The sequence below is a fragment of the Hydra vulgaris genome, chromosome 04 (assembly GCF_038396675.1).
Source record: "Hydra vulgaris chromosome 04, alternate assembly HydraT2T_AEP".
Taxonomy (NCBI): Eukaryota; Metazoa; Cnidaria; class Hydrozoa; order Anthoathecata; family Hydridae; genus Hydra; species Hydra vulgaris.
In genome coordinates, this window is record NC_088923.1 from 27,760,547 (window position 1) to 27,783,457 (window position 22,911).

A 22,911-nucleotide genomic window follows, 5' to 3' on the forward strand; every position below is an offset into this window, starting at 1 on the left:
TGTTTACAATATTGTAAAAAAACTTTATAATACTATTTTTGTGAAGATACAGTGCAAATTGTAAAAAACAAATTCAAAGCAGAGACTTTGTAAAAAGATCTACAAAAAATGTTTTTAAACATTAAATATGTACATTTTTTTTTATTTTTTTTTTTTATAATTCACCTCCCCAAGGCCGAGAAGGCCACTACAGATGAAGAGGCTACTTGTGGTTATAACCCTCTCTCAACTCTCTAACTCCGAAACATGGGAGTTTCCAGGGACATGGCGGGAATCGAACTTGGAACCTCTCGCTCATGAAGCGAGCGCTCTACCACTACACCACTACCGCATATAGGTATAGTGTTGTTATATTATTCCTCTTTATTAATTTTATGTGTGTATAACATAATATTAATAAAGATAAATAAAAATATGACAACATTATTTGAAAATATTAAATGGAAATCAATATATTATATTAGCAACAATCCATACTAGAAGTATGTTTTTCAATCCATATTAAAAGTAAATGTTTTTGATAGGTAGTTTTGCTATACGAGAATGTATATGTTTTTGATAAGTAGCTTTGCTATATGAGAATGTATATGTTTTTGATAGGTAGTTTTGATATATGAGAATGTATATGTTTTTGAAAGGTAGTTTGGCTGATTGAGAATTTCTAAAAGACAAAAAGTCTATTGAATTGAGAGGTTTGAATTTGATTAGTGTCTTGCATATCCTCTGTCTTAAATAGTGGTTCTAAGATTGTTGGGATTTTCAAGGAATTGTTGGGATAGAATTTTAAGGAATTTATTTTTCGGGATTACTTTATATTGCATTTTTATATTAGAATGCAACTCCAACAAGTAATCAATGTTTTCTTCTAATGTTATTTATAATTTTTCATTCATTATATTTATTATTGCTATTGTTATTCAGTTAGATGATTATTTATTCATCAGTTATCATTTAAAATAGTCAACATCTCTTTGTTGCCATCAAAGTCCTTTATTTTCTTGATATTTCTATTAGTAATAATTTCTTCTCATTAAAATCATTGTGCACAAGTTTAATAATATCACAAAATCAACCATGGATAGTTTATATCCATCATAAGAGTTGGGTTGTCTGATAATTTTTTATTTTTTGTAATTAATAATTGATTTGTTAAGATTACTTAGAATGCTAATGAATTCTGTAATGTTTCACAGTTAAAAAAATCTGTAATTGTTTTTTATCTCTTCTAATTTTTTCTACTTTCTTGTGAAAGACTATATATATATATGTATATATATATATATATATATATATATATATATATATATATATATATATATATATATATATATATATATATGTATATATATATATATATATAAATATATATATATATATATATATATATATATGTATATATATATATATATATATATGTATATATATATATATATATATATATATATATATATATATATATATATATATATATATATATATATATATATATAGTCTTGCATGCTAGTGGAAATGTTTTTTCCATAAACTGCAGTTTTAAAGAGACCGCTAATAAACCAGACCAGAAAAATTAAGCTTTGCTTGTGCAAAAAATTTCCTTGCCCAGACCAAACCCTTAGTCAGTGTAGCAGCACTCCCTTGTTGCAGCAGGCTATAAGATAGTTGATGTACCAATATTTCCTTGAAGCAGCAGGCTATAAGATAGTCAATGTAGAAGCACTCCCTTGTGGCAGCAGGCTATGAGATAGTTGATGTACCAATACATCCTTTTAGGCTATAAGATAGTTGATAGCTTGCTTGTTTTAAAATATGTTTTAAAAAAACAAAAGCAAAAACACTATAAATTCAAAAAACTTTCTATTTATCCTTTTTATTGTGGTATTTTAAAAAACAATAAAACTTAATTTTACTTAATTTTACTTCCGCATTATTTTAATAGTCTTAACTTTTAAAATACAATTAAGCGATAATTTTAACAGCGTTAAAATGTAGCTTAACTGTTGAATTCGTTTAAATATTGTAATAAGAGACTTTTTACCGTAAAAGTCTTTTTTGACTACGAGATAAGAATATATATATAGTATATGTACATACATATATATACATATATATATTTTATGTATATGTATGATCCCAGTAGACCACCATAAAAATATTTGGCCTCAAAGTCATTGTTAAGCTAAAGAAGGGGTTTTAGAAAAACATTTTAATGAGTTTGCAAAGTTTTTTTTGCATTTTATGATTAAGACTGCAAATATATTTAGAAATACGAGAAATAAATTTTTAACAAACTATCAGTTATTCTGATGTTAAAAAACAGTAGCAGTATAATTTGTATACTGCTACTTAACTCTAGTTTAAATAATATAAATTTAATTACTTAATAACAATTTTTCATATATGTAAATTATATATATAAAGGCATTGTATATTTTGTAATCAATTCTGTTGTATTTTCTCATATAGAAAATAATATTAAATATGGCTAGTGCAGGACATGTTGGAAAAGCTAGTGGAAGAAGAATTCTTTATCTGTTGGGGTATCCTCTCTTAATAGACTTCCAACCGGTGGGGAAGTTTGTTGCAGAATATACTGGATTACCCAGAGTCATGCAACTCCAATCAAAACATTATCATCCAAAATTGGATGTTCTCTGGCAAATACAGGCAAGCTTAAATGCAGTGCTATGTGCTAAGCTGATAGCAGAAAGAAATATCATGTGTGCATCATAAAGGAGCTGGTTAACATTTGAAACAAGGCAGACTTTGATGAAAATTTTATTATCAGTGAATGGTCGATTAAGTAGACGACTAAATATAAAAATCTCTTGTTATAAAAATTAAGTATTCTGCAAAGCATATTTATCTGTGAAATATATTTACATATAAGTTTTTATGCTATATTTTAAAATGTTGACATTTTTAAAATCTTGTAACTTTTTAAGAAAATTTTAGGAAAGAATTATTTAGGAAAAGAATTTAGGAAAAGAATTATCACTCTGCAGTATCCAGTATATTAAAGTTTTAAAGATGAGAACCCTAGAGATGAGCAATGAAACCATGAGCCAGTATACTCAAGAGTTCTTAGACAAGGCCAATGTTTTACTTCTTATTCACAAGGAAGACATTTTCAAGTTAATTAGCAAAGATCCTAGAAGGAGTAAAGAGGCTGTAAATGAGGATTCTATTTTTTAGAAGAGATGTTTAAAGAGGACATGTCCTACAAAAATGACAAAACATTTACTGAAATATTTGCTAAAGGTGAGGAAAGGATGAAAAACCTGCTGAGGAAGATGGTAGAAGAAGAGCACCTGGAGGAGAGACCGAGAGCAAGCATTAAACAAAAAAAGAAAGCCAATTACTAGAAAAAGCAGCAGAAGAAGAAGCTTTGAGAAATTTTGAGCAGGAGTTCTCCATTGGGTGTAGTGGAACAGATTCAGACTTTAAGACACCAAAGAAACTGCAAAGAAAAAAAATTTATATGATTCAACCAAGATTTTCCTTCAACTCAGTCTAAATGATGTTTTAGATAAGTGGATTCCATTTATGACAAGGTATATAAGTTTATGTATAAAAAGTGAATTATATTACAATTTTATATAAAACTTCAAGTTAAAACAACTTAAATGTTACATAATTTACAAAAATGACAATGCTCTGGTTTATTTTAGGTACCAGGTTAGTGTGAGATCTGAAACAGCAACATTATATTCCCTATTCTAAGCTGGGGGAGTAGATATTGACATGTTGAACATTTTTATGTTGTAAATGGCAAGAAAAACCATGAAATTATAGAGAATGAAGCACTTATAATAAGAGAGCAGAACCTGAATGAGATTAGGGATTTTGACATAAAGTTGGTCAAACAGTACAGGACCGAAGGTCAAGATTTATGGAAATAGTAGAATGGTTGCCAATTAGTGTTTCATCTCCTGAGTCTGGTTCACTTGACTTTCATCTGGGAGTACTTGAATTACCCTCCTCCAAAGTAAAAGATCCAAAATCTTGTGGTTTGGGTATCCAAAGTCTTGTGGAATATTATGACTTAACAGGCCAGATCATAGCCTGTTGTTCTGACACAACTTGCTAGAATACTGGAAAACTTAATGTTGCAATTAAAAATATTGCAGTTTACTTTTTTGTCTTTGTCCATTTCTCTGGCTAATTTGCAATAATAGGTAAGATGCTTTACTGTATAAATTACAGGCATTTTTTCTTTTTCTTTTTTCTGAGAGTAATCACATAAAATGATAATATTAAATTTAGGCACCATCTAATGGAACAACATGTTCATTATGTTATGATGGAACTACAAGGAAAAACAAAAGGACCTTCGTAGTCTTATACAAAAAACATCAAGATTGAAAAAGGAATACACTGGCCAGCATTGAGAAATTTGATTTGAACAAACCTGAGTTTGCTCTTGGAACCCTCTTTTACAATCTCGTATATGAAACAATGCAGTTCTGCACAACAGCTCTTAAAACAAATATTTTTGACAGAGGCAGGGCTCAATTTATTTAGTAAAAAAAAAAAATCAACAAACAATGTGATCTGATTCATTGATTGATAAAAGATTCAATGATCTAATTCATGGGGCGGCAATGTTCGACTGTTAAATTGAGCCCTGTCTAGGTGATTACAAGTATTTATGTCAACTGTTAACTTTTGACCTCAGAGCAGATTTGTTGAACTTCAGGTTCTGAAGCACATCAAAAAGCAAGATTTATGGCTGATTCATTGTATATGTTAGCAACGCAAATGACCAAAAATTACAACTCAGTATGAATGAGATTAAGATGATACAGAATGCAACAGATCTTTCTTAAAGTTGTTTATTCTTCCTCAAGAGACCAATTGCAGCTCAGGCTCCATCCAATGATCTTAGAGCATTCAAGATTTCATTGCAGATCATGATAGATTCACTTTACACCAAGAAGTAAGGAAAGATTGGCAAAGCTATTAATTAATTTACAACTTTGCCTTAGCTGACCAGCGCTTAGAGAAGGAAGAGAGGATGGATATTCTTGTGGAGTTGTTAAAATAAGATGTTCCAGAGATGAACAGCGTTGACAAACAACAAACAAAACCTTTTACACAGGTCTGTCCTATCTTAAAGTTATCAGACAGGAGTCTTATCTCTTTTTTCTCCATCTTGGTATAACCAAAGATAACATTCTCTCACCGAAAGAAAAAGGAATGTCAAATTTGGAGAAAAACCTCAACAATAGATCTTTCAAGACATTTCAACGTGTTTTCTTTGTATCCCATTGTATTTCATTTTAAAAACATTTCAAAACAATGCAATTATAATAAAGAATAAAATAGTTATGAAATTTTTTCAATTTGGCAGTAAGTATAACAGTCAGAATTAATCCATTGCATGATTAACTTTAAGTTAATTTAATTATTTTTAAACAATTAAACACTACCGGAGTTTCAATCTAAAAATGCAAAAAACACTCATTAAAATTTAAATAAATTTTTTTTCTAAAAAACCTTTTTCAGCTAAATAGTAACTTTGACAGTGACCCAGATATTTTATAGTGTCTACTGGGACTAAACAAGGAGGATTGACATAGTGCACAATGTTTAATTTGAAATGTGATTCTCTGTGAAATGTTTAATTTGAAATGTGATTTTGCGCCTACCATTCTCTGATTTTATTGCTTTGGAGTGTGACCAATCAAACATACCATTACATTCTCTGCCATATTTGGTTGCCATAGATGCATCCCACTTACCTTTTAAAAAGTTGTTTTGATATCCAATGCATCATGTCAAAACTTTCTTTTTGTTTTGCCAATATGTGTACCACCACAAGAGCATGTGAGTTTTTAGAGACTAGGATTACTATTGGGAATTGATTTTGATTTCTTGTTGCATAAGATGTTTTTTAATGCAGGCGATGTAGTAAAAATTATTCTGAAGTTGTAAGGTTTAAGTACTTTCCTAAGTTTAAAAAGTTGCCTTAATTTTAACCCCAATTGAATCTTTTGTTTTACGTTTAGAAAAAGATAATAAGAAAACTAATGCAGAAAATATTCGGCAAAATGTGAGTAAAATTCTTATAAAATATTTAAAACCTAGATCACCCAATAATTTAACAAAAGAAAAAATGTTATCTTACATATTTTGACGAAAAAAACAGGCGGTTTAGCAATTTATCTATTTGATAAAGGAGCAGGATTTGTACTAATAAATAAAGCGGATGCATTTTATTAATTAGAAGAGGAAATCAAATATGCAGTAATTATAAACCATATAGATCATCAGAGCATCTTGTAAAAATTATACAACCAACCTTAATCAAAAACAAAACAAGATTATTAAACTCCTCCTTGTTTGTCAACGAAATTAAATCTTGATTAATTGATCTCAGTGAAATTCAAGTCTCTTTTGATGTAATACCATTATATCCCTCCATTCCAATTGACAAAGCAATTCCACTAACTATTGATATTTTAAACAATGACATTGATAATCTTAAAAAAATAAACCAAATTAACGCTTAGAAAATATATATTTAAAACAGAACATAATTTTTAACTTAAAAAACTACTAAAATATAATAACAACTTAACACTAGTCTAAATAACATTTAAATTTCATTTGTGGAACCTGGTCCTTTTCTCCTGGAAGCTTCGGTTGTGCGATTTTCGCTTAAATTTCCGGTTTGGATCGTCGCGCTTCAATAACCAACAATAGTCCGCCATCATGTTGGTATTCCATCTTCCTTGATACCGGACTTCAAGCTCTTTCAAATCTTGGTGAAATCTTTCGCCTTGTTCTTCGCCAACGGCTCCTAGATTTTCTGGGAAGTAATCAATATGAGAATTAAAGAAATGAAGTTTAATGCTCATATTACAACCCATTACACCCAAATTGGAAATCTTTTTGTCCACTATTTCTTTATAGTTGGAGCTTTTATTGTTCCCCAAAAATTTTGTCACCACTTCCTTAAATGACTGCCATGCTTACAACTCGATATCATTAAGTTTTTCATCAAACTTTTCATCCGACATTAATTTCCTAATATCAGGGCCAACAAAAATTCCTTCTTTTATCTTAGCTCCTGATAAAGATGGAAAACTGAATGCAGATATTTGAAGCCTTCCCCCTCTTTATTTAAAGCCTTCACAAATTGCTTCATTATACGCAATTTGATGTGCAATGGTGGCAGTAAAACTTTTTCTCTAGGAACCAAACTCTGTTTAAGTACGTTTTTGAATCCTGGGGTTAGTTCAGTTCTTGGAGTCCATTCCTTTTTGGTTCAATGATGTTGTTTATCCCGGCTATCCCACTCGCAAAGAAAGCACGGGTATTTTGTATAACCACCTTGTTGGCCTAGTAGCATGCTTATGATTTTCAAATCTCCACACAACATCCAACCGTGTTGCTCATAAGCTATATTAGTCAAAAGCTTTTCCAAATTTTCATAACATTCCTTTAAATGGACAGAATGTGCAACAGGTAACAAGGCATATGTATTCCCATTATGCAGAAGAACTGCTTTCAAACTTCTTTTTGAGGAGTCAATAAACAATCTCCACTCGTTAGGATCGTATTCAATGTCGTACATTTTCGTCAAGCCTGGAATATCTTTACAGAACACTAAATCTTCATCTTCAGCGAAGAATGGAAGAAAATCTTTTTCTCTGTGACGGTACCATGAAAATGAAGTACCAGGTGCCAGCATATTTCTTTCTTTTAATCGTGATCCGAGGAGTTCCGCTGCATCTTTGGGAAGATTCAAATCTCTTGTCAAGTCGTTTAAATGTGACTGTGAAAAGAGCTGACAAGCGTCAGAATCTCCTTGAAATTCAGGATCAGATTGGTGTACATCCTCTTCCTCTATATCACAGTCAGAATTTTCAATTTGTAGAGCTGGAACCAGGGGCTGCACCATTTTTGAATCGCCAAATATTGCAGGCGTAACTGATGACACATTTGGATAGTTTATGTCCCTTTTATTTTTTGAATTGTATCCAGTTATGTCACAACAACAAAAGTAGCAATCTTTACATGGTCGTTAGGCTCTCTCCATAGCACAGGCGAAACGATTTTGAAGCTATTTTTCTGTCCTTTTGACCACTTGCGAAGTTCTAATAAACAAGTCAAACAAATTTTATGAGGTGCCCAAGTTTTGTCTTGGTTACTAAAAACGAGTCCAAAATAACTTTTATAAATATTTTTTACAAAGTCTGTAATACTGTTTCATTGTTTTATCACCATAAATTTCCCGCAAATATAACAGAAACAATTAGGAGAGTTTAAACAACTTCGCGATGCCATTTTAAAGTTTATGTTGCAAGATGCACACTTCAACTGTTAAATTTCTAAATCAGTGCGGGTACTTATACAAAAATCCTTTGGTTTATCTTAATTACACCCTTTTCTAATAATATTCAAAACAATTAGTTAATATTACCAAATCATTATGTAATAATGAGCTCATTACTAAATTAAGCCAAAATGACCCGCTTTTGACATGTTTAATGCGAATTACTAATACTTATTATGTAGTCATTAACAAATTACTAATTGGCATTAATTTCTTTGTTCCCTTACACTAATTATATGAAATAAAAATTGAGCTGAAGTAAATTAATAACATTTTAGACATTTCAAAAGGTAGGCGCTCAAACATTTTAAAGCAAAATCTTAAATATTCCATATCAAAAAATCCTGACGTGATGGATTTTTTTTATTATTTTTCTCCTAATCAGAAACTATAAAAAACATTACTCAGATTTTAAAGAGGAAAACCATTGCAGGCCTGTGTAATTAGCTAGCTGTAAAGTGTGAACAAAGCAGCGCATCATTTTACATTTTTTAACATCACCTCATTTTACATTTTTCACCCTTCTTCTAGAACTAAAGTTAGATTTTTTTACCAAACTGCTGCAATTTCTTTCTTGTTCGTATCCTGTCATAAATGCTCCTCATGTTCCTCATCCTTTATATAGCTTTATCTAAAAAATTTATAGAAATTGCCTGAATATTTTATTTAAAAGTGTGATTGTCTCTAATTTTTTAAAGTAACTTTTAAAGTATCGTATGCAGCAACATAAACTATATGACATATTTCAAAAAAAAAATTTGATCAAAATTAGTTTAAAAAAAAAAAAAAAGGGTCTTTGAGCTTTGGAATAATGTTTGAAGTTGTTCAACGTTTTAAGGAAGCGAGAAGACGTAACTTAGGATCATTGGGAGTCTGTTCGGCTGTCTGATGAGCTTCAGATGCAATTTCCACAACATCACTGTCATTATTACTGGATTGAGTGAAAAAATGTTTAAGCCAGAGTCTTTTCACTTCTTCAATAATTTCTTTATTTGATGAGAGTAAGAATGGGGACACTTTCGGCTCTTCAAGAACTCTTGGGTTGTTGAAAAATTTGAGCAGACTAACAGTTAAAATCAGATGTCTTTTAAGAATCTCTATTTCAATTTCTTTAATCAAACAAGCACAAATAAAACTTTTCTTTGTTTGATATTCCTCTAACAAAAATTCTAATGCACGTTTTGCAATGTTCAAGTCAGCATCATCGCCACTCATGGCATCCATAGCCATCTTACATGGTTGAAGAGTTGCTACTAATTCAAGAATGCGTGTCTCTAAATAATCAGGCCAATCATGTCCAAATGATTTAAGAGTTTTTTTTATAACTGGGATCATGTCTTTAAAAGTTTTCAACATTTTCAATCTACTGTTCCATTGAGTTCTGACATCAAGAACTTGCAATTTGAATTTGATTCCAAGAGATTGAGCATTTTCTTTGAGCTCTTTGACTAGTTTAAGTTTGTATTTGAATTTTTTTACAATAGTTCAAACATCTTCTAGAGTTTTAGTACTAGGCAATGCAGGATCGTACTCAAATGCTTCCTCATCTTCCACGTTTTCTTCATCAGAATTTGCTTCGGCTTTATTTTTGAATTTCACAAAGATGGATTCCATGATCATAGCAAATGTGATGAAGTCGTTGTGAGAGACAGCTGGATTTAGTGCAAATACTTGCCCTATCCATAGATTGACCAATGCAATCTCGGTCAAGATTAACGCCAAAGGTCATTAATTGATCATTTTGCAACCTCAAAAGAGTTTTAGCATCGCATTCTTTTCCCATTTCGATCATACCAAGATTTTGATTGTAATTGTTGGGTCCAAAAATATGGATGTTCATAACTTTAATTTATTTAAATGTTACCTCATCGCTCACATAGGAAAACTTTCCTCTATTGGATTTTATCAGCATTATTTCCTTTATTACTTTGTGATATGGAGTCTAAAAAGTGTGGCGAAAAAAAGGAGAAGCTTATAAATTGAGTTGTTTGCGAGGTAATGTATGAGTCGTTTGCAAGGTTGTTGAGTTGTTTGCGAGGTAGTGTATGCATGGAGGAGGAAATGCGATCTTTTGGGGTAGTATGAGTTGAAAAGGAGTGGGGAAATTTACATTTATTGATGACAAAATGGATGCTTCAATGTATTGTGAAATTCTCAAAGCCAATTTGCAACCATATAGGGTAGATTAGGGTAATATGAGCACCTTGGTAATATGAGCATAATTAAAGATTTCTTAGATGTAAGAAGTGAAGTTAAAATTGCTTTGTATTTTTCGAATCGATTTTATGTGATGATAATAAAAATTAGTACAATTAGCCTAAATTTATATGGAGTAATTAGTGACTATTATCTAATTAAAATGCTGTTAAATTTTTTGTGTTGTTAAATAATATCATCTTACATAAATAAATTTGTGGCGCTAAATTTTGATGCTAAAATAATGAAATTATTTTTTTCATAAAGAAAAATATGTTAGCTAAAAATCCAATCCATTTTTGTTTGAAAAACAGTACTTAGAAACATTTAGCTTTGACTTTATTTAAAGATACCATTTTTGTGTAATATGAGCATGCTCAAATTACCCAGTGTTTTTTATTGAAATTACCTAGTTTAAATTCCTAAAATTGCAGTGGTTTTAAAACTGCTTTTTAAATAAAAACAAAACATAGTAAAAAATTTAAACATAATAAAACATATCATTTAAGAAAACTTATTTTTATTTTTTAAAACTACAAAATTCAAATTTCTTATTCACTTAAATAAGATTTATTCGAAATTTGAAAAAACCTTACTATAGTTTGAACAAAAACCTGGGGCAAAGCGAGACACCAGAGCATAGTGAGACAATTAGGTTTTCTAGCTTTGTACAGAATTTTTTTAAAATGATTTAGTAATTTTGTTTAATTATATTAAAATTTTCATGTTTTTTTTTATGTTTTAAAGTAGTTTCCATCAGTTTTTTCATATAATATGACATAGAAAAGTGGGTTTAAAACTTACGAGTTGCGTCAGTTTGATTGAAAAATTAAATTTTTTTTTTTTCTTATGTGGAAAAAATCTACGTATGCTGCCATTTTTTACCACAGAACAAATATAATATTGAGTTTGTAATCATTTATTTGTTATCTTTCAGCTGCCATTCTTCTTTTTATGTCAGATTATTTTGTTTCAAAGATATTTAAAAATTATATAGACATAGTAAAACAATTTTAATATTTTAACAATACTAATTATTTTTCTGTAATTTAAATTCAAAAAATTTGAATTTTTATCGTTTAAAGGTTTGAGTTAATAAAGTTGAAAAAAAAAACGAGCTAATTTTTTTTTTTTCAGAAAACATAGTATTGTTTATTAGCAGTATTGTTTCAACAAAAAGTGGCCTAAAATTTGACCTTTTAATAATAAGTTTTGTAAATAACGAATCATTATATTCCCAAAATTAGTTCTAATTTTCAGGTTGGTATATTTTACCTTAATGTTATTTTTTCAGCTAATTTAAAGTGCTCATATTACCCAGTGGTCTGGGTAATATGAGCACTTTTGCTACTTTTTTAAAACCTCTGTGTGTTTAAAAAATTTTTCGGGTGCCTAAATATATAAGTGGATCATAAGTAGGGATCCCTAAAAATTGTTTATTTGCAAAAAGTTTGGATCCAGCTTAATTATTTTTGAAAATATTCCAATTTTCGCTTAAGGTGCTCATATTATCCTTATCTACCCTACTTAAAAATTGAGAATGGGAAGCGATTTCATACTCCAGCAGGATAACAATCTAAAACATACCGCTAAGAAAACGAAGATATACTTTGACATAAATAACATTAATGTTTTGGAATGGCCATCTCAAAGTCTGGACTTGAATCCAATAGAAAATTTGTGGTATATTTTAGATAGAAAAATTGGCAAACGAGCATTTAGATGCAAACACAATTTTAAAGAGCTATAATGAGCGCATGCGGTAATATAACAAAAAAAGAGACCCAAAATTTAGTCAACTCAATATCAAATTGTCTAGTTGAGGCCATCAAGGCTAAAGGAGATCCCACTTGATACTAATTTCCATGGAATTTGATCAATTTGACATTATTTTTGAACTGTACGATTTTTTTTTTTTTTTTGCAGTCAATTTTATGCATCATTAGATTAATTGTGTAAAATTCGATAGGTTTGAACAACAATTAATTCACCAATACACAAATAAATTCTTAAAGCATACTTGATATCTAAAAATAACTTTTAAATATTTTAACGGACAACTGATTTTTTTTAATGGAATTTTTTAAAATTATGATTTTTTTTTAAGTGTATGATTATTTTTTTTGCATACTGTATATATTTATGCATCTTAACATTCATAATTATTCAAACTTTTTTTAAAAATGCTTTAAGAGAAAAATTTAAGAGAATATTGTTTAAAAAAAATTGATGAATGTGTGATAAAATAGTGTGTATTATTGGCTGTAAAACATTGTGGAAGTAGTGTTAAGGCGTGGGGCTGTTTTGGTTGGAATGCACAGGTTTAATGTACAAAATTACTTGGGCACTTGGTTGGAATGCACAAATAGTTTACTTGGGCACTTAAAAATTCATGCTATTACTTCGGAAAGTTGTCTTAATGGGAAATCATTTATTTTTTTAGAAGAATATGACTTATAACTTAAATCCAAAACATATTCTTCAGAACATTGCATAAGTTATTTGACTGAGTTTGAGAATGATCAAATATTGAATAGAATGATTTAGCAGGCCTTGTTAAGAAGCGTTACACTATTTGAATTTTACATTTGTATTCACGATTTCACATACGCATTACGCAATTTATGTTGCACTAAAACTTTTTTCAATTAGTTATTTAAACATTATTTCAGGCGGAAAACATTAAGCTGTAATTAATTGTTGTAAAAAACATTTGTGGAATATTTTTTTTTATTAGATAAAAGAACAGGTAAATAAATAAACTTTTTTCTAAAAGTTTATTTATCTACCTGTTAGATTATCTACCATAGTATAAAAAATTACCCAGCAAGTTAAGCTTTCTTAAATATTTATACATTCGATATATATGTATATGTATATACATATATATCGAATACTATTATCTATCTTCTATCTTATTGCTCTGTTCTTTTAAGATCATTGAGCACTCTATTTTATAGAATACATTTAAATTTATTGTTATGTATATATATATATATATATATATATATATATATATATGTATGTATGTATGTATGTATGTATGTATGTATGTATGTATGTATGTATGTATGTATGTATATAAACACATCTACAACATACAATTACAACAAAAAAGGATTGTCTGAGTTTCAGAGAATTATTTCCATTTCTAACGGCAAGAATTGTATTATTAAAGATTAAAGAAAAGATATACACTATGTGAGTCCAGATTATAATGATGCATAGCAGTGAAACATATGCAATAAAGGTGATGTCCACCATTTTGAAAAAATTTAAAAGACAACAATCAGATGGATGTGCAGTGCAACTCTAAAAACAGGAAAAGAAGTGGTGATCTTATATAGAGATTATTAATAGTGAGTGTATCTGAGAGGATGCATCAGGGAAGGTTAAGGTGGTTTAAAGATGCAGATGATCATGTATTAGCGTCCAGAGTTAAGAGTTTCAGGCAAAAAAATTAGAAGTAGAAGCTAGAAACTTGGAGATGGTGTGTTACAGGCGACATGAAAAAGCTACAGTTAAGCAAAGAAAATTCTACTGTTACTTACGGGACATTTTGATTTTTGTAAAGTCACATTTTTAGATATAAATTTTTTGTTTTAACAGATAAGATGTTTATATATTGATTAGATGTTTATATATGAATCATGTCAAAATCATTTATTTGTTTTCCTGTATACTGAAATTTCGTTCAATTATTAAAAGTTTAGGAATTATATTTGATATTATGCTGTGTTACCTACGGGATGCAAATAAACATTGCATTAAACCTGTTGTTTTCAGTTGAATATTTCACAACAAACATTCAACCTACATAAACTGGCTACTTAAATTAAATTAAATAGTTATTATTCTGCATAAAATTATTCAAAAGATTGTTTTAGCTTGTTCTGGACTCAAATGATAAATGACAATAAGTGAATTATTAATTTTTAACTTTTTATTAACTAAAACAATAAGAAGAAATATTAATATAACAACAATAATAATGTTCAATTTCATCGCATTCTCCCTGACATCTTTAAGTTTTAAGTAGTCAATTGTTCAAAGATCTAACCGATTTGGAGCCGTGCACTTTCAAGTTGGTCGTCTTGGTAAAATATCATTTTCAACCTAATTGGACATGGCAGGTTGAGACTCACTGTCATAAGAAGATCTAATGACACAGTCTTATCTGGTTTTTGTAACTGGTGTGGAGTCTCATCTGGTTCTTGTAACAGGTGTACAGTAGATTGTTCCGCTGAGCTTAGATTCACTGTTTCCAAGTTAACTGTAGGTGAGTCTTAAGTTTGTACCTGGTGTGCAATAGATTTTGTAACATGTATGCAGTAGGTTGTTCTGATGAGCTTAGATCCGGTGTTTCCAAGTTAACTGTAGGTGAGTCTTAAGTTTAAAACTGGTGTGCATTCTCTTCTGGTTTTTGTAACAGGTGTGCAGTAGAGTCAACAGTTGCTTATAACAGATTTCACAACATTTACTGAGAATGGTAGGTTGCGAGAAGCAATCATTCTGGTAACACCAGGGTGACATAACGAATTTTGTAAAAACAATAGAATAGACAAGCTTATTGCTGAAGAGTTCATACAACTAAAAGTATCAGGTGCAATATTGTCTATTCCTTTTCGGTAAACGATGTCAAAGCTGTAACAAGAAAGCTTAAGACGCCATTAATATATTTTATCATTCTTGATTTTACTCGTATTATTCTTATTAAACATAAGCAATACAGATAGTTGATCAGTTAAAAGTTTGAAATGCTTCGCAGTTAGTAGATGGCACTAATGTGAATAGATTCTATAACAGCACATGCCTCTTTTTTGATTAACAAGTTAATAAAATTGTTGTGGACTCAAAGGATATATGACAATAACTGAATTGTTGCTTTTTAACGTTTTATTTACTAAAACAATAAGAAGAAATATTAATATAATAACAATAATAATAATGCTCAATTTCATCACATAGCTATTTATTTATGTATCTTAAATCAAATTAGTTATCGTTACTTACGGGGACAAAGTCATAAAAACTATTTTTTCGGGGAAAGAGAAAAAACTTATTTAATCCCAAATTATTATTTTAATAAATTCAAAAATTAAAAAATCTGGGTGCTTTTTGACATCTTTAAATATTAGATTTGTTAAAATATATATCAAAATTTGTGATATATATATATGTGTTATACATAGTTAAAGTTGTCTGACTTAAAACCTTTTTGTATACATGTGTTAAGGATAATAACAAAAAGCTTGTCTTTTATATATTTATTCATTTTTTGTACAAAAAACTATTAAAAATCAAAGGTCAAACTATTACACATATTAAATCACACAATGTATAAAAGGACCAATCACAAAGCTTTTGTCAGACACCTCACTGGATATCATGTTCCTCTTACCCGTCATTCGCCTCGTCGGTTGTTGGCCAGCTCATGGTTTCATCATAAAAACCACTGAACTCATCCGGAACATATTGCATTAGCTTCCTAATATCCTACAGTTTCACTCTTTTTATCGGAACATTACCCAATGGCTACCACACATTTTGCGGAAACTCGATGATGCAATCAACGACTTGAGATATCTTGTAAGTTTGTACCTTTAGCCCATCAATAAGTGGCCTAAAGACAATTACACCTGGAGAAGTCCCGTAAGTGAAGTGCATTAGAGAACTTATTCCAAAACTTATCTTATTCTTAGCAGGAACTTTCTTTCCCTGTGTTTCTTCCAAAATGCAAGATTTTTTGTAGAATGTTGGCCACCACTTTTGAAAATCTACAATATCTTCTGTTGCGACTTCTTCAACAGTAAACTTACCAGTAGTACTAGAAGTAATCATAAGTTCAGTTATCTGGTGAACAGTGTACACCCTGTCATACCTTTTCAGTTTTCTCTTTTTACTGCAAAGTCCCGGTCACAGGGTAGGTACGAGTGACCTCTTATCGGGTAGTACTGCTCGATTTGATCAAATCGGCCTGTATCTGTGAGAGCCAAAAAGACTCTGTTTAGTGCATGGTTTTTATTTTGGCCTCCACAGTTATCTGAGTAGACATGGTTTTCATTAAACTGTAGAGGAGCAGACATTAGGTAATTGTACACAAAAGAGCACACCTCATCAGGGCTTTTTCTGGCTGTGCCTTAATGGTACACATAAACATGCCCTTTATTGCATTTCACATCGTGAATAGAGAAGAGGTTAACATATGACATCGTGACATAACATCGTGAATAGAGAAGAGGTTAACATATAGCTGTCTGAGGTAAAAGGTTTCCTGGACTGGTATCATCGCTAAAGGGATATTCTGCATGTAGTCAAATGCGATCGCTAAGACATTTTGTTCATTTTGCGGTTCATTTTGTTTTGTTTCCGGTTGCTTTCATTTTGGAGTTTGTTGTGAAACTTTTTCGATCAACGTTTGTGCAGCATCAGTTCAGCAGCAGCATTTCTCTTTGCTACATCACTGAGATGAGGGCTTCATAATTTTAAATTAAGCTCCTCACAGGTTCAACAAGAATCTTTCTGGGCATGGCTAAATCTTAACGTAAAGTTGTCCTTAAAGTAGCCTAGAAAATTTGTAGCTACATTATGCTTCATGATGTTTTTCTTTAAACATTGAGTAAAAAATTTTGATATTTAGTCTAGCATCTAGATAATTGATAGTTTTACCAGCATATTTGCTCTGTTTCACCGGATAACTTTCGATAAGTTCTCTTATCAGAAGTCTTACATTGCCCCTGATTGCATTTGTTCCTAATTTTTTCCCTCGAAGGTCCTTTTGTGATTTTCCTAATATCAACAGGGAGCACAATCGACAAATACGACTAATTTTAATACCATAAAGGCTTTTAAAGGCATCCACGCATATCTTTTCTTTGGCATCCCCCACCAAAACCTTGTATATAAATGGAAAGTCATGAGCTACTCTTCCTTCGGCACCTTCCTTTCTGGGTCAGTGAGTTTTCACCTTCATGCTTGTAATCAACGATTGTAGAAACACATCTTGCTTGTTCTTTGTCTCTAACGATCTCATGCGTGCGAAGATCTCGTCGCTCTGGTTTTTTAGACGTTCCATACATTTTTTCAAGCATCTGAAAGCAAAATATCTCATTAGATTATGCTGATATAAATGTTTGAGGTAGCCCTAAATGCCATAGCTAAACTCTAAAAAATGATGTTTGAGTAATTCGGCTATAACATTTGGCTACTGTTTAAGGTCAATTCACTAGCCTAAATGGAACGATATGGAATGTGCTGGATTAGTTTTGTCTAAGACGTTTTTATGAAAACATGTTGCATGATATGCTATGATAGGCCTAAACAAATTGTTTAAAGACTAATTGGGTATCGAAATTGCAATACAAATCTCACCTGCAATCAGTTCCAACAGTAGTAGCAGGTACAGTTCTTCCTTTGTAGTCAATGTACTCTTTACCTTTCACTCTAGCTTCTTTAACAAAATTCCTTTTCCACATAGCCTCATTTTTAACCTTTCTTCCACTGCTAGTACTAGGTTATTCATCCATTATAAGTCTTTTTCATTAAAACAACGAGATGAATAATAAAATAAGCTCAAATAACCTCAAACTTGTAATCAAAACAAAACAAAAATTGGATTAAAAACATCTGACAGCTACCAGCAAAACACAGCTGGTTTTTTCAGTGCTGCCAACAAAAACCTTCTAAGTCACTGACCTAGAACCTTTTAGTTTACAGGCAATATTTTAGCTCTCTATTCAACGTGTACAGAGAGGTCTGACTTAAAATGTTTTACTATACAATGGTGGAACTGTCTTCGAAGAACAAATTTCATCAAAAAGTCAAACATTAAAAAAAAATGACTTAGAACGTTTCAACATTGATTCAAATGTAGTTTAGCTACTATTTATATAAAAAGTATGAGACACGTGACTTTAATTTGAAATTTAAAACAAACAAAAAAACAAAATTTAAAATTTTTTAACATATGACAACCAAATGATTACTTGGTTTTTGTTTGAATTTATTTATTCAATTATTAATTAAATTATTTTAGTTTAGATAGAGAGTTTAGATAGCTAACTAGTTAGCTATATAAACTCTTTAATCTCAAACATTATTTGCAAAAGAGAAAGGTTCACTGAAGTTCGTGCAATATATTATTTTTTTGATCTCCTTTCTATTTTCACAACAATATACAAATTTGTCAAAAATGAACAGTTACAAAATAATTTTATTCAACATTAACTGAAGATATATATTTAAAAAATACATTAAAATAAACTACATACGCAATATTGTAGAACTTATTTTAAGCTAAATAATTTAAAACGCGTATTAAAGGGGGTTAAATTATTATGGTGGGGGTTAGAAATATTTAAGTCCCCGATTAATCCATTTCGCTATATTTAAAACAATTTAACTCCCGCAATTAATTTATTTCAAAATAGATTAACCAGGGAGTTAAAATGTTTTAACTGGGAGTTAAAATGTTTTAACCGGGAGTTAACTTTTTGCGGAGTTACTTCATTTCGCGTCATCGGCTTTTTGATTTAAAAAAAAATACTAATCTGGTATTATGTTTGGGTTTTCCCTTTGCCGTTAAATTTTATATAGAAGAATATTATAAACTTATAACCAAATAAAAATAACACAATCAAGAAGTAAACGCTATAAAAGCCCAACTTATAACAATTTTTATTTTGTCAAAAGCCAGTTGAACTAAAATGTTTTAGGTACGCGTACGTTTTTTTGTAAAGGGAATGTTTTTTATACGCGAACGTTTTTTTATAAACCCAATGTGTGTGTATATATATATATATACATATATATATATATATATATATATATATATATATATATATATATATATATATATATATATATATATATATATATATATATATATGTATATATATATATGTGTATATATATATATATATGTATATATATATATGTGTGTATATATATATATATGTATATATATATATGTGTATATATATGTATACATATATATACACATATATATATATGTATACATATATATACATGTGTATATATATATATATATATATATATATATATATATATATATATATATATATATATATATATATATATATATATATTACACACATGTATTTATATATATACATATATAAAAATCTATTTATATATACAGGTTCCAAGGTAATGGAAGTAACAAGGTTTCTATCTCCATTAGAACCATACTATTCTTAATTATTTTCAAATATTTCATAATAATTTTTATATTTTTTAACTTTTTGATATATGAAACACAGCAAAACTACATTTATAGAACTTTTTATTAAATAATATATAAAAAACTGATAATAATGACTTTTTTAATTTAAGAATTTCTTTATAATAATTCTGATCTTTAATCAGCATAAATTTAATCATTTCTTTTAAATCTTTCTTTTTCTTTTGATATTGATCTTTTGAGTATTGACTCGAAAGAATAGTTTACTGATCTTTTGAGTACTGTTAAATTTTAGGTGTTACTCATTCTTTTCCCTTTTTGTATTCTATGCTTGATGTTAACATTTGCTACTTCCGAAAATGAGACTTTGTGTCAATCTTCATGCTAAAATCTTTGAAATCATTTGGTTGCATTTAAATAATGTGAAATGGTTTTTTTTTTATTTGCCCCTCTTAATAACCGAATAAAACTTAATAAAAAACTTAATAAAGAACTTGTTTAGTTAGTTAGAAAACTAAACTTGTTTAGTACATGTTTAGTTAGAAAACTTGTTTAGTTTGTTTGTTTAGTTTTTTTTGATAATAAAAAGAGCCCACTCCAGCACATTATAAGATTTTGTGAGTCAAACATGACTATAGGAATATCTCTACTTTTATATTTATTTTTTTTCTCCCTCATTAAAATTTTTTGGTAAACATGTTCTTGATACATTGCTTGGTCAATGCTTGTAAGTGTCACATCTGCAAACAGATACTTACGAGCTGTTAGAATAACGTTAGTTCTAATAACTCGTATTACATCTGTTGCTTTTCAAAATATGGAAAGTAATATTGAATTTGTTACTGAAAATACAGAAATACATGGAAATTTGCATTTCTTCATACAGCGCAAGCATATTGTGGATGTTCAAGTTGAATTCTAAATACTCCTTGAATATTTTAACTACGCAATAATGTGAACTGACTCGAAGAAAAGAAGTTGATATGCTTCATGACCTTTTTTTTTACTCTTCTAAAACAGTGCTGTGTTTCTTTATCCCTCGACTGCAATTTGCAGTCATCAATTACAATTGCACCACTGGAAGTAAAAGTGGTTTAGATATATTATTTTCCACCTATGTCTAATACCTATACCTAACAATAATAATAATAAAAACAATTTTCAGACAGTTAATATAAGTTCAATGATTTCTAAACCTCACCTTAAATTATCTTTGATTTCTAAACCTCACCTTAAATTATCTTTGATTTCTAAACCTCACCTTAAATTATCTTTGATTTCTAAACCTCACCTTAAATTATCTTATATTTCAAAGTTTGAAGAGTTGTCTAAATTTAGCTTAATTTCTAATATAACATTGACTGTTTGTAACAGAAGTTAAAATAAGATAATGTTAATAATAATTGTATTGACGTTTTGATGAAATGTTAGTTGCACCCATCAAATAGATTAAATTAGTTGACACAGGCTATACTATGCTTATTGACCCCTCCATTCATATCGTCACTGATTACACCTGCATCAAAGAAAACATAGCATTAATAATTTGATTCAATGTATTTAGAAATCTGAATTGATTTCTACGTACATTTAGAAATCATTTCAGATTTTTTGTTCATTAAACAAAAAATCTGAATTAATTTTTAAATGTAGGAATGAAAATAAGTTTCTTATAAAAAATATTAAAATAAATGAGCTCAAAAAATAATTATATTAAATCCCCCTTTAAAATAAAAAAATATTAAAAAAAAAAGCAAAAGTAAAAAGTTCTAAAGAACTCTTTTTATAATTTCTAATTTCCAGTCAGAAATGGCAAGTTTTAAATATCAAGCTTCCACAATGATGGATAACTTTGAAAAATCTAGCCCGATCGACATTTTGCAGCTCATTCATAAATATTCTTTGACCGATGCTCATCCCAACACGGCAATTGCTATTCGCATCTTCCTCGCCATATCAGTCACAGTTGCTGAAAAGTGACATTGAACTAAAGTTTGTGCAACCTTAATGACAAATTTTACTTATAACTTGATGTGATAAATTTTGTGATTAATAAATCATTTTTTTCGTTTAATTTTCTTCTTTTTTTGGGGGGGGGGGGGCGCAATTTTCTTTTCTTGCCCAAAGTGCAAAATTGGTTCAGTACAGCCCTGCCTATATATACTTTAACATTTAACTTGTTAAAGCAAAGAGACATTTATTAACGTCTAATATAGCTATTTAATAGTCACTTGAAAAAAACTCTAAATTAAAAAACAAATTAGTTCTAAACTGGTATACAAATTTTCTGCACATTTTTCTTTTATTTGCTAAGGTTTGTTTATTGAATCTATTTATTTTAGCAATATCAATTTTAATAAAAATTGCAATACATGATTAGTGTTAAAACACACCGAAAAAACTCAAACAAATGAACTTTCAAAAAGTCAGACAATAATTTGACAGCTCACCGTAACACAAACATTAATAGTTTGTCAATAGTAAAAACAATTTTGAAGTTGAAGCTAATTAATGTTGCAATTTCCATTTTTTTAGTTGCTCCTATCAAACCTGTGAATCGATGTGATATCAATGTTTGTTTAAATGGGGGCATTTGTAAGCCCTTGAACTACGGTTATGATTGTATATGTCTCCCAAGATATACTGGTATTCATTGTCAAGGTATGATAAACACTGTTAAGGTAGAAAACACAGTTATTATTTTTTGGTAAAGTAGTTGACGTTGTTACTATTTTTCCCTGGTAGGCAATAATTTTTAGTTTTAAGTTTTTTTTAAGTTTTAAGTTTTTTTTTCTGGTAGAGAAATCTTATGTTTTATCAAGTCTTTTATCATTATGTATTGGCATTATGTTGAAAATACTAATGGCATTATGTTGAAAAAGTTCAAAATATTTTTCCTAAAATCAACTGATAATTTTTAATAATCAGACACTTTAGTTGTGCTGTTTTTGGTTCTTTCTAAATGAAATTACAAGTATTTTTATTGTAATAAATTAAAATAAATTTTTTTCCCAATGTTTTACCAAGCATTACCTCATTTTTATTTCCTTGTTTATTGTAGTCTAATTTTTGCTCAAAAAATACTTCAAGGATCAGTTTTTGTTTTTTTGTTTGCAAAATAATCCAATTGATTTATATAAATAAATAATAAATTAATAAATTATTATATGTA

General features: G+C 29.4%; 1 protein-coding gene across 3 annotated transcripts in view; it reads left to right on the plus strand.

The window, feature by feature from the left end:
• LOC101237995 (uncharacterized) overlaps window positions 1-22,911 on the plus strand; it is a 110,240-nt gene that overhangs the window by 78,541 nt on the left and 8,788 nt on the right. For all 3 annotated transcript variants that reach the window (XM_065795955.1, XM_065795957.1, XM_065795956.1), the window contains exon 20: window positions 22,275-22,400. In XM_065795955.1, coding sequence (XP_065652027.1) covers window positions 22,275-22,400 — 126 coding nt within the window. The remainder of the gene's footprint in view (window positions 1-22,274; window positions 22,401-22,911) is intronic.